This window comes from Mesoplodon densirostris, chromosome 19, assembly GCF_025265405.1.
Source record: "Mesoplodon densirostris isolate mMesDen1 chromosome 19, mMesDen1 primary haplotype, whole genome shotgun sequence".
NCBI lineage: Eukaryota > Metazoa > Chordata > Mammalia > Artiodactyla > Ziphiidae > Mesoplodon > Mesoplodon densirostris.
The window spans coordinates 47,780,288-47,796,303 of record NC_082679.1 but is presented as its reverse complement, the minus strand read 5'-3'; the positions used below and the strand labels follow the sequence as shown (position 1 = coordinate 47,796,303).

At 48.5% G+C, this 16,016-nt stretch overlaps 1 protein-coding gene across 4 annotated transcripts in view; it reads right to left on the bottom strand.

Moving 5' to 3' along the window:
- Positions 1 to 16,016, bottom strand: part of SLC7A6 (solute carrier family 7 member 6) — a 39,987-nt gene that overhangs the window by 5,038 nt on the left and 18,933 nt on the right. For all 4 annotated transcript variants that reach the window (XR_009530585.1, XM_060083528.1, XM_060083529.1 and 1 more), the window contains exons 5-11: positions 10,663 to 10,788; positions 8,425 to 8,569; positions 7,631 to 7,754; positions 7,316 to 7,419; positions 4,037 to 4,133; positions 413 to 562; positions 39 to 222 (exon numbers count right to left, since the gene is read on the bottom strand). Coding sequence is in view for 3 of the 4 variants with exons in the window: in XM_060083528.1 (XP_059939511.1) it covers positions 39 to 222; positions 413 to 562; positions 4,037 to 4,133; positions 7,316 to 7,419; positions 7,631 to 7,754; positions 8,425 to 8,569; positions 10,663 to 10,788 (930 nt within the window). In the remaining variant the exon portion in view is untranslated. The remainder of the gene's footprint in view (positions 1 to 38; positions 223 to 412; positions 563 to 4,036; positions 4,134 to 7,315; positions 7,420 to 7,630; positions 7,755 to 8,424; positions 8,570 to 10,662; positions 10,789 to 16,016) is intronic.

The following is a 16,016-nucleotide window of genomic DNA, read 5'->3' as shown; positions in this document are numbered from 1 at the left end:
ACACAAGGCCAGTGTGTGATAGGCAAAGAGAAGCTCACCAAGGACATTCCGAATAAAGAGTGGTCTCCGGGACTCTGGCAGATAAACACCCAGGAAGTAGATGGGGACCCCAGAGAGGGCAATCCCGATGCCAATGAGGGAATTGATGGTGTCACTGAAGAGGGGCACAACCACCAGAAACAAGGAGCATACGCAGAACACGATGGGAAAAAACAGGCTCAGCTGAAATGAAGGGAGGTGAAATATTAGGTAAAGCAGGATGGGGGAACAGGAGAATGGGGTATGGGGAAGAAGTCACCTTGGGGAGATTGCCCACCCCTCCTCGTCTGCCACTAGGGGACAGGAGAATGGGGTATGGGGAAGAAGTCACCTTGGGGAGATGGCCCACCCCTCCTAGCCTAGAGCCACTGACCTTGAGAGGCCGGGGCCGCTCGGGCTCCTTCCAGCGAAGGTAGAGCTGTCCAGCAACAGACAGACCCACAAAGAACCAGTAGCTGAAGCTGAAGTAGTTGATGAGCAGGAAGACATCCTCCACAGTGAGGTAGATGAGTGTCATGGTGCACTGGAGGGGGAGAGGTTGGGGAGAAGTGGGCACTGTCACCACCAAGCCACCCAGGAGACTCACCGTCAAGCAGTCAGCACCAGATCTGCTGACTGCTGACTTAGCTTCACCAGATTACCTCCAGGTCTTTTCAGTGATCCCTTGGCATCAGATAGGTCCATTCTTCGCAAGGGCCTTCTCTCCTTCTTCTTTTGGGGGCCCTTCCTGCACTCAATGCCTCCCTTCTTTTTGTAAGCATTTCAGTAACAAGCCAGACTCGGTTCCCCTTCTGATGGCAGACAGTGAGGCCCTCCTCACTGCAATGCACCAACCTCAACATGAATCACACTGTGCCCTCTGGAGACTGTTATACGTGGGTCCCAACTACCTGGCATACAAGTGGAGGAAATGTCTCCAGAACTATCTCACTGTCCTGGAGCCTTAGAAATGCAGATTAGCAAAATGGAACCATCCCCCTGGGAAGAAGTATGACAGGATTTGTCCTCTGGAACAAAAGAGTTCTAGAAGACAGGAGTCAGGGACTAGAGTCCTGGGACAAGGTTAGATTTGCTTTAACAGCCAAAGCAGTCTTGAGGGAAAAAAACGAAGCTGGAGGAATCGGACTCCCTGACTTCAGACTATACTACAAAGCTATAGTAATCAAGACAATATGGTACTGGCACAAAAACAGAAATATAGATCAACGGAACAGGATAGAAAGCCCAGAGATAAACCCACGCACCTATGGTCAACTAATCTATGACAAAGGAGGCACGGATATACAATGGAGAAAAGACAGTCTCTTCAATAAGTGGTACTGGGAAAACTGGACAGCTACATGTAAAAGAATGAAATTAGAACACTCCCTAACACCATACACAAAAATAAGCTCAAAACGAATTAGAGACCTAAATGAAAGACCAGACACTATAAAACTCTTAGAGGAAAACACAGGAAAAACACTCTGACATAAATCACAGCAAGATCTTTTTTGATCCACCTCCTAGAGTAATGGAAATAAAAACAAAAATAAACAAATGGGACCTAATGAAACTTAAAACCTTTTGCAAAGCAAAGGAAACTACAAACAAGACAAAAAGACAACTCTCAGAATGGGAGAAAATATTTGCAAATGAATCAATGGACAAAGGATTAATCTCCAAAATATATAAACAGCTCATGCAGCTCAATATTAAAAAAACAAACAACCCAATCCAAAAATGGGCAGAAGACCTAAATAGACATTTCTCCAAAGACATACAGATGGCCAAGAAGCACATGAAAAGATGCTCAACATCACTAATTATTAGAGAAATGCAAATCAAAACTACAATGAGGTATCACCTCACACCAGTTAGAATGGGCATCATCAGAAAATCTACAAGCAACAAATGCTGGAGAGGGTGTGGAGAAAAGGGAACCCTCTTGCACTGTTGGTGGGAATGTCAACTGATACAGCCGCTATGAAGAAGAGTATGGAGGTTCCTTAAAAAACTAAAAATAGAATTACCATATGACCCAGGAATCCCACTACTGGGCATATAGCCAGAGAAAACCATAATTCAAAAAGACACATGCACCCCAATGTTCACTGCAGCACTATTTATGGAAGCAACCTAAATGTCCATCGACAGACGAATGGATAAAGAAGATGTGGTACATATATACAATGGAATATTACTCAGCCATAAAAAGGAATGAAATTGGATCATTTGTAGAGAGGTGGTGGATCTAGAGACTGTCATACAGAGTGAAGTAAGTCAGAAAGAGAAAAACAAATATCATATATTAACACATATATGTGGAACCTAGAAAAATGGTACAGATGAACTGGTTTTCAGGGCAGAAACAGAGACACAGATGTAGAGAACAAACGTATGGACACCAAGGGGGCGAAAGTGGCAGGGGGTCGGGGGGGTGAATTGGGAGATTGGGATTGACATGTATACACTGATGTGGATAAAATGATGACTAATAAGAATCTGTTGTATAAAAAAATAAATAAAATTTAAAAATAAATAAATAAAATAGATTTGCTTTAACTTCAAGAATATGGAGTTCTCCCTACCTGTCTTTTCACCCAAATTATCAACAAAGGATTTAAAATAAGAAGAGCCCATTCTAGAGAGAGAAAAGAGACCCTATAGTAAGAGGCAAAAAGTGGGGTGGAAGGTGATTAATTTACAAGACACGATGTCAGATTGCCCTAAATTTATAAATTCAGTGCTATCCCAATCAATATATTGAGAGGATATTTTGTTATTTTGATAAAATGATACAAAAGTTCATCAAGACAAATAAACAGGTGAGAATTGCGATGAAAATTCCAGGGGGGAGAGGGGAACCGAAGAAGTACCCTCAGCCCCTCTTTAGTTCTCAAATATTCAGTATAAAGCTAAATAAGGAAGCTTGGTGCTGATGCAAGGATGAGGAAGGATGAGTTGAGATGACTGTACATTTAAGGGGCAAATCATGGTACTTGGCACATAAGAAGCACTCTAAAAATTAGCTATTTTTAGATAATAAAAATTTGAAAAATGTGGAAAAGTGGATTATTCAATAAATGATATTTGTACAGCTGGCTAGCCATTTAAGAAAAAAATTAAGTGAATGCCTACCTCACTCCATTCACCAAAATATAAATTCCAGATGAATCCAAAACTTTAAGTAATGAAACCATAAAGGAAAGAACTAAATGACAAGAAAATGAATTATTTTTCAAATCTTGGAGTAAGGCCTTCCTCAGAGTCCCTGTTAGCCTTTACACCTAATAATACCTTAGTGCAAATTAGAAAATGACAGTCCTTCTTCAGGACTCCTTCCATCTGTCAGAATACTTAATAATTTACTGATTTTGTTGAAATAAAACACTTTAATGCCATCTACTATATATAAATCTATGATGCCTATGATATGAACAGAGGCCCCTAGGGTAGCTAGTGTACAACTGGCCTCGCTTTTCTAAATATGATTTAAAAAAAAAAAAAAAAAAAGGAGCTAGGAGGAGGAGGAAAAAAGGAAGCCACTGACAGAAGAGATAGATAAATCTTACCAATTCACGTTTATATTCTTTTGTAGTATTTGCCTTCCCTAATATAACTATGCTTTACTTTTATTTTATTTATTTATTTATTTTTTTGCGATATGCGGGCCTCTCACTGTTGTGGCCTCTCCCGTTGCGGAGCACAGGCTCCAGACGCGCAAGCCCAGCGGCCACAGCCCACGGGCCCAGCCGCTCGGCGGCACGTGGAATCCTCCCGGTCCGGGGCACGAACCCGCGCCCCCTGCATCGGCAGGCGGACTCCCAACCACTGCGCCACCAGGGAAGCCCTACTTTTATATTTTTAAAAACTTGTAAGAAAAAGGAAGAAACGCTGAGAGGCTCAGGAAGTATCCCAAGAAGCTAGTACACCTCCCCCCAAACAGTCTTCTCATAAAGTTGGCAGGAGTACCACACAGATACGTCCAATCCCCACACTCCCCAGCACAACTTACATTGAACAATAAAGCAGGGATGGGTGTAAAACGCTCAACGTGGATCATGGATAGAAGGTCCGGGAGGTGGCCCTCACGGGAGCCCACAAAAAACAACCTGGAAGGACAAAAAAAGTGTGTCAGGAGGATCTCTATACTCAGTCATGCAGCCACACTCCTCACTCAGACAAACCAGGCTCAGCTCCAGAAGAAAGCAGGGGGCAGTCTCTCAGGAACCTCCCATGTTCTCTATGCATGACCAACCCAACCTACCCCCCTTTTACCCACAGATGTCTCCACCATTACCCATGAATGCCCTACCCCACTGTTACCCGCTGACACCCCCAGCCCCTCAGCTATGCAACCCACCATCACCCAATGGATACCTCACCCTGCCATCATCCATTGGCACCCCAATCCACTCCACCAGGGTACCCCACTCTGCCACCCCACACATTTCCTACATAACATAATGGCTTTTTAAAGAAGGGCAGCCAGACTTCTGATGGTCTGCCCTCCATATACCTTCCCTGAGCTCCTGGTATATGAAACGTCAGGGAGAGCCTGGGGCTCAAAGAGACAACCCAAGCTTTCTCTCTGCACCTAATGAGCCCTACTGACTGGGAAACAGAGCAGCAGAGAAATGGAACGCCATCCAGGTAGTCAGCAGCATCACGGAGCACACGGCACCAGGCTTGGGGGTGGGCTGAGGAACAAAAAGCTTCACAAGAGATGATCACATCTGGACTGGGAAGAAGAGTTGGGGTTTTCCAGAAGGTGAGTGTTGGGTGGAGACACAGCATGGGCAAAGGCAAAGAGGCTTAGAGGCATAAAAGAGTATAGCCTCTTTGAAGGTGGGTGCTAGAATGCCTGTAGTCCCAGGATAAGGTGTGTGAGGAGAGTGCTGGGAAAAACCTGCTTATGAGGCCATGCTGTGGAGTCTGAACAAACACCAAGAACCAGCTGTGGCTCTGAAGTAACAGCCTGACCGGATTTGACACAGAGACTCTGGTAACATCACTGAGGCCAACTAAAGCAGGGAGAGGCTAAGGTATGGGGGGATGGCCAGACATCTGTGACAAGGGCCCATAATAGAAGAGGTCTGAATGAGGGTGGACACCCTGGCAGAGGACAAATCTGCTGGTCTTCTGTGTGTGCCCACACATTTGAGCTGGGAGATGAGGGTGGACTCCAAGGGAAAAAATCAAGAGGCTAAGAGGCTGGGAATTCCCTGGCAGTCCAGTGGTCAGGACTCTGCGCTTTCACTGCTGAGGGCCCAGGTCCGATCCCTGGTTGGGGAACTAAGATCCCACGAGCTGTGTGGTGCATCACCCCCCACAAAAACAAAAAGAGGCCAAAAGGCCAAGTAAGGAGGAATGACAGACCACAACCTCACAGCTGGAGACAAAGCACACATGGGGCGCATGTGAAGTTTGAGATACTTATGGGCCATCCAGGTGGAGCCACAGGAGTTGATGGTATCATCTGGAAGGATGTCATAGGGCACGATGTTGAAGTTGGCTCACAAGGCTAATATCCGTACTAAAGTAGAGGAGAAATATGCAGAGGGAATGCTGGAGAGGATGTGAAGGTGAGCCAAAGGTGTCTAGTACAAAGCCAAAGACAGCTGCATGGGTAATAAAGAGAAAGTGAAGAAGGTAACACAGGCAGGAACGGTTGTGCATTATCTTGACATTACCGCAGTTCACTTCATGTGCAGGTCCAGATTCTTACTCTGAGTCCCCTACCCTCACCCTCACCCTCATCCTGTCAATGCCACAAGATAGCTGAGTGAGATTAGAATATACCTACTACCTAAATATTTTGGGACAACTGGCAGAGTCAGTTGGGATGTCCTGGGCCTCAATAAGGGTGAGGCTATGGGAAACATCATCTTTGAGTGGGCAACTTATGAACAGCCACATGGGGTGCAACGTTGGCCACACCAGGCTGAGGTGAGGGAAGATGACACCATACTTTTTTTTTTTTTTTTTTTTTTTTGGCTGCGCCACACGGCTTGCGGGATCTCAGTTCCCTAATCAGGGATTTAACCTGGGCCACGGCAGTGAAAGCCCAGAATCCTAACCACTAGGCCACCAGGGAACCCCTGACACCATATTCTTTTACAAGGCCTTGATCTCTTTATTACTGGTTGCCCTACAGAGGCCCCAAGTACATGGACTGGGGTGTCAAAATTAGTATGAAGAATGAATAGGACAAAACTATCTCTTTCATGAATTCATTCTCCTATCTGTTCATGTGGCAGATATTTATTGAATGCCTATTACACTCCTGGCCCTGGAGACAGCAACATTTATAGGGTGAGTGGAAGAGAAATCAAGAAAGAAGACTTCCTCTTAGATATCAGAGGGTCACAGAAGCCATGGGAATAGTTTCAGAGGAAGAAGGGTGGTAAATATCACTTGCTTCAGGGGTCCAGCAGGATAAGAACTAAAAGGAGGCTAAGAAGGAAGTCACTGGCACCCTCGACAAGAACATTTTTAAGGTAGTAGAAGCCTACCTATGGGTAGAAAGATGAATGACAGTCAAGATGCAAACCATTTCCTTTAGAAGCATGTCCAGTAAGGAAGAGGGGAGATGAGAAACCGTTTTGTGATTTCTCTAAGTGAAGATGAGAGAAGCTTGTGCACAGCTGCCTCCAAATGAACATCCACCAAGGAGAAGGGCCAAGTGCTGAAGTCAAGTGCTGAAGTGGGGACGTGCCAGAACCCTGAGACCAGGTAGCAGAATCAGCCTGAAAAGGCAGAACTGGTCCTCTCTATGAAACAACTGGAAGGACAGTGCTCTTACAGGTAAGTCTCTGTGCAGAGAAAAGAGCTGGAGCCTACCTGTCGGCCGCAGTGTTTTCTGTGATGTGAGGGGCAGACTCATCCTGTACCAGTACCCAGTATACAGCAAGTGCTCAATAATCATTTATTACACGAATGAATCCTGGGCCTGCAGCATAATCTGCAGGAGCCTAGAGTCTGGTCCCCAACAGGATCCCTCCTCCAAGCTACTGTCTTCTTCCCCTCTACCTCTTACCAATCTGTCCTCATCTCACATGGAAACGTAAGCGACCAGCACACAAGTGTTGTACAAAGGCAAGGACACGCAGGCACACATGCATACACAACAGAGTACTAACCACTATACGATCATGGCCACACATGCATACACACACATACACACCCTGCATGTCCGAGAGAGGGCTAAGGGAAAGAAGGGCTCCGATGGATTCACCTAGAGCCTCAGAGAATTAAATACTGGTCTGTTATCGGTGAAGCAGAAACACAGTACCTTGATGAAGCAAAGATAGATGCGTTGAGGCCCCCAAAGCAGGACAGGGCAACAGCAATGGGAATGGTCCAGCTAAACATGCCAAATGTCTGGTCAGCAAATGTCTGGGGACAGAGCACAGAAGGGGCACTCAGCACAGGACACGTTTCCACAGCCTCCTGCACCTCTCAGGACAAATGTCGTCACTGCTGAGCAGCCTGCCCTCTGGCTCAGACCCACCACCTGGCCCGGCACAGCTGGAGTGGCAGCAGAAACAAAGATCCAGCCGTTCAGTACTATGAGATGACAAGCAGATGGGGGTCCCCACAGACTCACCACGGCCACGGCATCACTGCCAAGGACATCTGAAATGCTCAGCACTGTGTAATAGGCCACATTGGTCAGGATGTAGATGAGTGTCACAATCGGCATAGAAATCCCAATGGCCAGGGGCAAATTTCTGTCAGGACAACAGAAATAGGACTACCTGGAACCAACCTCTCCTTGGGGGTCAAAGTCACCCAGGAATTCCCTGGCCTCTGGATCTTTGAGGCTGACTCCTCTTCCCCAAGTAGCCTAAGGGAAGTATGCGCCCCCCACCCCCACCCCCCGGGCTCTTTCTCCTGAGAGAGAGAGGGAGAGGGGAGGAGACAGAGAGAGAGAGAGAGAGACCCTTCCCCGTGAAGACGGCTCATGATCAATATTTGATCCTCGCCCCAGTGGGACCACTGGGTCCCACTGAAGGAGGAGCGCTGTCCTCTAGGGACTGGAGGCCAGGCTGGGAACCTGGCTGCCCAGAATAAGCTTCTGGCTCCCCAGGCTTCAGTGTCAGCACCAGAGTGCAAGGTCTTAACATCTCAGCCCCAGCTGGGTTAGCTGCTGCCCACCGAAGGACCTCTCCTCCAGGAAGGACCCTGGGGATCCTTCAGTGTGAATATGAGGCCAGGGAGGCAGGGGTTTCCCACCTTCACTCACTCCTGTCCTCACCCCTAATCCCTCACAGCTGGAGAAGGGGGAACAGGAAGAAGAAGGGATGAGAGACAGAGGGAGGAGGGAAGGAAAGAGGGCAAGCGTGCCCACTATCAGCAGGAGTTCCAGTCAAGTTAGGGAAAGTGAGATCCCACCTTTACCTTTCTGGGTTTTTGATTTCTTCTGTTACAAAATTAAGGGTGTCCCAACCTGAGTAAGAGAAGAGGGCAGAGTAGAGGGCGAGAGAGAGGTCTCCCAAGTCCCAGGAGGAACCCTTAAAGGCATCCTGAAAGTGCTCAGAGTGTCCTGTGGGGGCAAAGGTGGCGGGGTGGGGGGGGCGTGCAGAGAGGAGAACGAGAAAGAAGGAGAAGGACAGGAGAGATGGCAGGTGTAAGGAGAAGAGGAAGGAGGGGGAGGGGCAGCAAGAAAGAGGAAGGGGGGAGGCAAGAAAAGGAGAGAGGAGGAGGGTCAAGGAAAGAAGGGAAAAGCAAGAGGGCAGGGAGAAGAAAACAAAAAACAAAAACAATTTAATACCAAAAGAACCACCACCACCAGCTCCCGGCACCCTATCCACTCCCTCTGAAGAGTTCATTTTCCTTTAGTAGAACTAGACAATCTCAGAAAAACAAAGGCATTCCTGGCTGCCTTCTGACGTGATAACACCTTTTCCAAAGCCCTAGTGAATTTCCATTTCCTGCAGGAGACCACACGGTAGGCCACAGTTCTTCTTATTTTTAGAAAGAACCCTGTTTCACATAGAGGAGTCATTTTTCATTAACGATTAGATCTTCCTGTGGAACTACCTCTCACGGCCCAGACAGTTCCACAACTTGGTCAAATGGGTTTCTCAGTCTCATGGAGAGAACTCTGTTGCTCTACTCGCAGTGGCTATGGTTGTGTGTGGCAGGAAATCACTGGCTTTGAAGGAACTGGGATCTTATTTCTCACTGGGTCTGGGGTAGGCCTGGGCCATCTCCACCTTTGGAGAGGCAGCCTAGACATCTGTCATCCTCCTTGGAGGCCTCCAGACACTGCAGACTTGCAAGCCAAGGGAACAGCACCCAGCTGTCCAGGAGACAGACCTTCTAGACACATTGGAGGTTTTTAATAAGACCCAGACTTCTAAGGAAACCTGCTGTCACCCACTGCAGAAAGCCTAGACCCATCCCCCAATGTGGCAAAAAGGGCTGGGTGTGCAACAAAGAGGAGGGAAAGTAGAGACTCCTGAACCCCAGGGGTGCCACTCATCATACACAGTAGTTGTTCCCTAGGGCACAGATCCTGGAGGGAGAATTACTCAACTACCCAATTTGACCCCAAGATGTTTCAGAGACTCTAGGAACATCCAGATGGCCGGCTGTATTAACTTGGCACACAGGCACAAAGGTACTGGACCAGCTGCCTAAGATTCACCCAGGGTACTTCTTAAAAACACACCTTTTTCTTTTTTTGTTTTGTCTTGTTTTTTGGCTGCGCCACGCGGCTTGTGGAATATTAGTTCCCTGACCAGGGATTGAACCTGGGCCCTCGGCAGTGAAAGCCAGAATCCTAACCACTAGGCCACCAGGGAATTCCCCAAAACACATCTTTTTGAACACCAAGCCAACCAGAGTTTGATCCAATAGGTCTGAGATTGGAGTCTCAGCTCCTCAGAGGATTGTAAACACAGCCAAGTTTAGAGACAGATGACCCAGAGAACTGTGTTGTCTAATGATTGAGACATCCTTGGCCAAGGGCACCTCAGGACTTCTCTAAGGGGTCAGGGAATATTGGGAGGCCTGTTTCCCTCCCTGTCAGCCTACTCTGATCTGGGAATGAAAAGCTCTCTAAAGCCAACAGGCAGGAAAGTCAGTGCCAACTTCACAATATTTTAATATTTTGCTGAGAGCTGACTTTGGGAGGAAATGCTAAATAAGAGCAAGTTCAGATGAAAAGTAAAGGCTTCAAAATAACCACTCATCTCCAGACCCCATCTCCCTGCCACCCACACACTTCCCACCCCTCTCAAGGAGGGCCAAGCCCTCCTCCCCACTGATTGGCGGTCACAGACCAAAAGCAGGAGCCAGAGCAGGGCTCACTCTATCTCCACTGATTACTTTTATGACCCAATTACAACCCAAGTTTCAAAAGCTCCTAGGCCTTCGGCTGGCTTCTTGCAATGCTCCCCACCACCACAGAGGGAAAGTAGCCCTGAGGGAGGGGCTAACTCATGTCCACTAGACCAAACCAGCCTCGCCCAAGAAGCCCGAGAACAGATTTCCTGTTCTCACTGACACAGTCTAGCGCGTATACAGAAAGAGCTGAGCAGTAAAGCTAACGGAGTCCCCACATCCTCCTCAGGGAATCCAGGGGAACTCCCGGAGTCACCCACCCTCCTTCCGACCTGGGGCCCTTCTTACCCTGGCACAGTTTAACAAGGCCCATGACAATGATGGCAATGAGTGCCAGGACCTTGGCGTAAGTGAATGTGTCCTGCACACGTGTGCCCCACTTGACGTAGGCACAGTTCACAAACGTCAGCAGACCTAGGAAGAAAACCATAAAGTCAGTGGCAGGCTTGGGCTGAGGGCACCGATGCCCAACCTCTCTTTACAAAGCGCATCATTTCTATCCTGTCTGCCTAAGGCAAAGGGGCCGATGGACCGGTCAGAACCAGGAGAACAGGCAAATGGGGGACATCCCCCATCTGCCCCAGCTGAGAGGAAAACATCCCATCACTGTTGACAAGTAATGATACAAAGGCATGCACTACCACATATTCATGCATTCTGACAGCCCGAAGCATTTTTGGAAATTCCCCCCAGGCCCAGGAATGGTGAACTTCACCCATTCTTCCCCACTCAGATTCCCAAAGTTTCAAACCACCTGGGGCACAAGACCTCTCCATGGCCACATTAGAGAATGGGGACAAGAGAGGCCCAACAACAAGTAAGGTCAATTTAAATGCAGGTGGCAGGTCACCTAGCAGTTAGGGAGACAATGTTTTTTTTTGTTTTTTTTTTGCGGTATGCGGGCCTCTCACTGCTGTGGCCTCCCCCGCTGCGGAGCACAGGCTCCGGACGCGCAGGCTCGGGACGCGCAGGCTCAGCGGCCATGGCCCACGGGCCCAGCCGCTCCACGGCATATGGGATCCTCCCAGACCGGGGCACGAACCCGTATCCCCTGCATCGGCAGGTGGACTCTCAACCACTTGCGCCACCAGGGAGGCCCGGGAGACAATGTTTTGCATGTAATTATTTTTTAAAAAGGCTGTCATGTGCCTGACAATTTCACATACATTCTCTCAATTAATTCTCACAACCACAAAACAGACATTCCTATTCTCATTTTACAGATGAGAAAACAGGTTGACAGAGGCTAACTACCATTCCCAAGCTTACATAGACCCCCCTGACTCCCCCACCCCCATTCCTATCCAAACCTCCCAGTTCTCAGATAGGCCCATGGAAAAGTGGGCTCTCGTCAGCACTGCTGGCTTTACGTTCCAGTTCCAGCTCCTCACGTACCTCAGTGATACCTGGGTCCTGTGTTAGAGGTCCCACCACCTTACCCCTGCTAAATAGGGACTGCTCTGATCCTTGGAGAGGACATGAGAACAGGCTCCACAGTGACACCTCTAAGTACTGCCCCTAGCCTCCAAAAATAGAACTTTTACGAGAACCTCAAATGTTATTACAAAATTTGGGGGCTCATCCTCCAGTCCACGTCTACCTACTTCTACCCATGTTGCACTCTCTCCTTCAGCCAGACTCTCTCCTTACTGATGCCGGATATACACATAAGAGAAATGTCCTCCCCTCCTCCTTCTGCCATAGGCAATAGCAACTCCCACTTTCAAGGTCTAGCTCAGTCCCCACTTCCTCTGTAAAACCTTTTGCTAAAATATATCAGCCAGCTCCTCCCTGAGCTCTCTCTCCCTGAACCCTACAACATTCTCACTTCACACACAGCTTAGTACCTTGTGCTGTGGTCATATGGACATATGTCTCAAGAAGGTTCCTCTCTCTCCCTCAGGCATCTGGGTGGTACTTCCCCAAGGAGATCACAAATTCTTAGGGGGAAACAAAAGCATACTGTTTTCTTAAGCTTACTGCCAAGCAAAGATGGGAACTGATCAACCCTGGTTGGAATCAAGATGGTGATGACTTTTGCTTAACTGCCAATCCCCTGGAGCAAGGCAGTTTTCAGAAAGTTGGACATTCCTCCACTCAAATGGAGAGGAGGGCCTAGGGCCAGCCTGTGGATATAAACATGAGTGGCTGAACAGCCTCCATGGCACTTTAAGAGCTTCCATTCAGTACTTTGGCAAATGACATGGGTGCTTACTAGTCAGTCATATAGGGTGCGTGGGGGCAGGGGGGTGGGGGAGAAACGAGGCGGTGGGGAGTAAATAATGGCCAAGGGGGAAGGGAGAAGACCAAAGGAATGCACACTGCTGGCAGGTCTTCCCGGGGACCTGCCCTGCTAACCAGAGTTCACTGTGTGAAGCTAAGCCTCGATCAGCTAACATGAGGATTACCTAATAAATAGCCACCAGTAATCCACAGGCCTCTGTGCAATACAGTAAGCATATTTTGAAGTACCTGCCAGGCCCCTTCTTGGGAATTGCTCCCCCTTCCCTATCACGGCTGATAGAGTCCAACAACGGACCCAAGCTGAGCCTATTTGATTATCTCTCCCAAGAATATGGAGTCAGGATACCAAGAGACTGAACCTATCTAACAGCAGCGGAGTCAGGAGCCACAGCAAGTCAAAATCACATATGAGCCCCTGTAATAGAGGAAGAAAAGCCACAAGAAAGCAGAGGAAGGAAGCAGGACTACAAAAATGAGCAGAAGTGAGAGCAGCTTGTAAGAAGCTGTGCAGCTTGTGAGAAAAAGATTGATGAAGGAGAAAAACAAATACTGTATGCTAACACATATATATGGAAACTAAAAAAAAAAAAAGGTTCTGAAGAACCTAGGGGCAGGACAGGAATAAAGACAAAGACGTAGAGAATGGACTTGAAGACCCGGGGAGGGGGAAGGGTAAGCTGGGACGAAGTGAGAGAGTGGCATGGACATATATACACTACCAAATGTAAAATAGCTAGCTAGTGGGAAGCAGCCGCATAGCACAGAAACTAACACACCATTGTACAGCAATTATACTCCAATAAAGATGTTAAAAAAAAAAAAGGTTGACGAGGAAAGACACAGAAATATACAGAAGACAGAGGCAGAGGCAAGACAGACAAGAGACAAAGACAAGGAGGCAGAGACAAAGAGATGGAGACAAGAAGAGCGACAGAAACAGAAAGATGGACATACACACGGAGAAAGAGGCTGTCTCACAATGTCCTGGCTGTGCTTGCTGTGCTTCTGGTTTGTAGCACTGAAATGTGGCTGCAAAATGGGGAGAGAAGCTGACACACTCCTCAGCCCACTGACAGGCACTCCCTCCTCTGTGTTCTGCTCCTTTTCCTTCCCTCCATCCTGCTACAAACTGCCCCCATGGCTTGGGCCTCTCTGCACACAGTGGGAATTCAATGAGTGAAGGCAGCACCTCAATGGAAGCCCCTGCAGAGCCCCTTCTCAAAGACCGGATGGAAGGATACACAAAAGCCTGGTCACAGCAGCTGCTTCAGGGAGGAAGACTAAAGCTCTGAGAGGGAGGAGACTTTTCCACTGTATACTATTTTATATACTTTGACTTACTTACCATGCACATACACTTCTTTCTCAATAAAAGTACTTAATTAAAAACACTATGGGGCCTCCCTGGTGGCGCAGTGGTTTGAGAGTTCGCCTGCCGATGCAGGGGATACGGGTTCGTGCCCCGGTCTGGGAGGATCCCATATGCCGCGGAGCGGCTGGGCCCGTGAGCCATGGCCGCTGGGCCTGCGCATCCGGAGCCTGTGCTCTGCAACGGGAGAGGCCACAACAGTGAGAGGCCCGCATACCGCAAAAAGAAAAAAAAAACAAAACACTATGTAGGACTTCCCTGGTGGTGCAGTGGTTAAGAATCTGCCTGCTAACGCAGGAGACACGGGTTCAAGCCCTGGTCCAGGAAGATCCCACATGCCGCGAGCAACTAAGCCCGTGAGCCACAACTACTGAGCCTGCACTCTAGAGCCCATGAGCCACAACTACCAAAGCCCACGTGCCTAGAGCCCATGCTGCACAACAGACAAGCCACCGCGATAAGAAGCCCACGCACCACAATGAAGAGTAGCCCCCACTCGCCGCAACTAGAGAAAAGTCCACGCGTAGCAACGAAGACCCAACACAGCCAAAAGTAAATTAAAAAACAAAAACAAAAAAAAACCCCACTGTGGGGCTTCCCTGGTGGCGCAGTGGTTGAGAGTCCGCCTGCCGATGCAGGGGACATGGGTTCGTGCCCCAGTCCGGGAGGATCCCACATGCCGCGGAGTGGCTGGGCCCGTGAGCCATGGCCGCTGAGCCTGCGCGTCCGGAGCCTGTGCTCCTCAACGGGAGAGGCCACAACAGTGAGAGGCACACGTACCGCAGGGAAAAAAAAAAAAAAAAAAACCACTGTGTAGGACCTCCCTGGTGGTGCAGTGGTTAGGAATCCGCCTGCCAGTGCAAGGGACATGGGTTCGAGCCCTGGTCCAGGAAGATCCCACATGCCGCCGAGCAACTAAGCCCGTGGACCACAACTACTGAGCCTGCGCTCTAGAGCCCACGAGCCACAACTACTGAAGTCCATGCGTCTAGAGCCTGTGCTCTGCAGCAAGAGAAGCCACCGCAATGAGAAGCCCGCGCACCACAACGCTGGCCGCAACTAGAGAAAAGCCCACGCGCAGCAACAAAGACCCAACGCAGCCAAAAATAAATAAATAAATAAATAAAATTTATCAAACAACAACAACAACACTATGTAGCCAGGGAGCAGGACCAGGAGTAGAGTAAGCTGAGTAAGGAGCCCAGGGAGCAAAATTTAAGTAGGCACTCACTGTCGAGGGACAACCTGGCAAACCTGAGAATGAGTGCGTCCTTAAATGCTGGCCCCAGGAGCCCTGCTTGCTTCACTGGACGCTCAGCCCTGCCAGAGAACAGAGAGCTCTGAGAACAGTCTACCAAGTAGAAGCCAGCTTCCTCGAATGTTTTCCTGATTCTAATTAAGAAACAAAATTTCACCATCTGATCCCCCACCTCCCCACCCCACCCCCCACCCGCCTCCCAGAACTCCCATTCCCATCTAGCAGCAAGGACTACACCAGAGCTCAAATACAAGACAGCCAGGCTGAGTCTGGAGGCCAGGCGCTCAGACTCAACTACCACAATTAAAACATCCACGCCTTCCCTCTTCCTCTGATCTCATTTCCTTGCTGCAAGCCTGCACCAATGAGTGTGGGACCCATGTGAGCATCTTCCAGGCTCTCTAGGGGCTTGTTGCTGAGAAATACTCAAATAGCAGATCCAGATCCAATCCCTAAGCAGAAGCAAATCCCCAAAGTCTCTCTGTGGCAAAGATGGCTACATATCTTCTAATATCTGTTCTTCCATCTTTCCTTAGTAATAGAAATTTTAGCTAGAGTCCGGCTGCCCAAAATAATGATGACATTTCCCAGCCTCTTTTGCAGGCAGGTATGGCCAAGTAACTAAGTTCTTAACCCAGGGATATAAGCAAAGTGTCGCATAAGTAAGACCTTATAGGAGTATCTTTGAAGGGTGAGAGCTGCCTTTCTTTGTCCTTCCTGTCAGCTACAACGCAGACATGACTAGAGCTTGAGTAGCCATCCTGGACCACC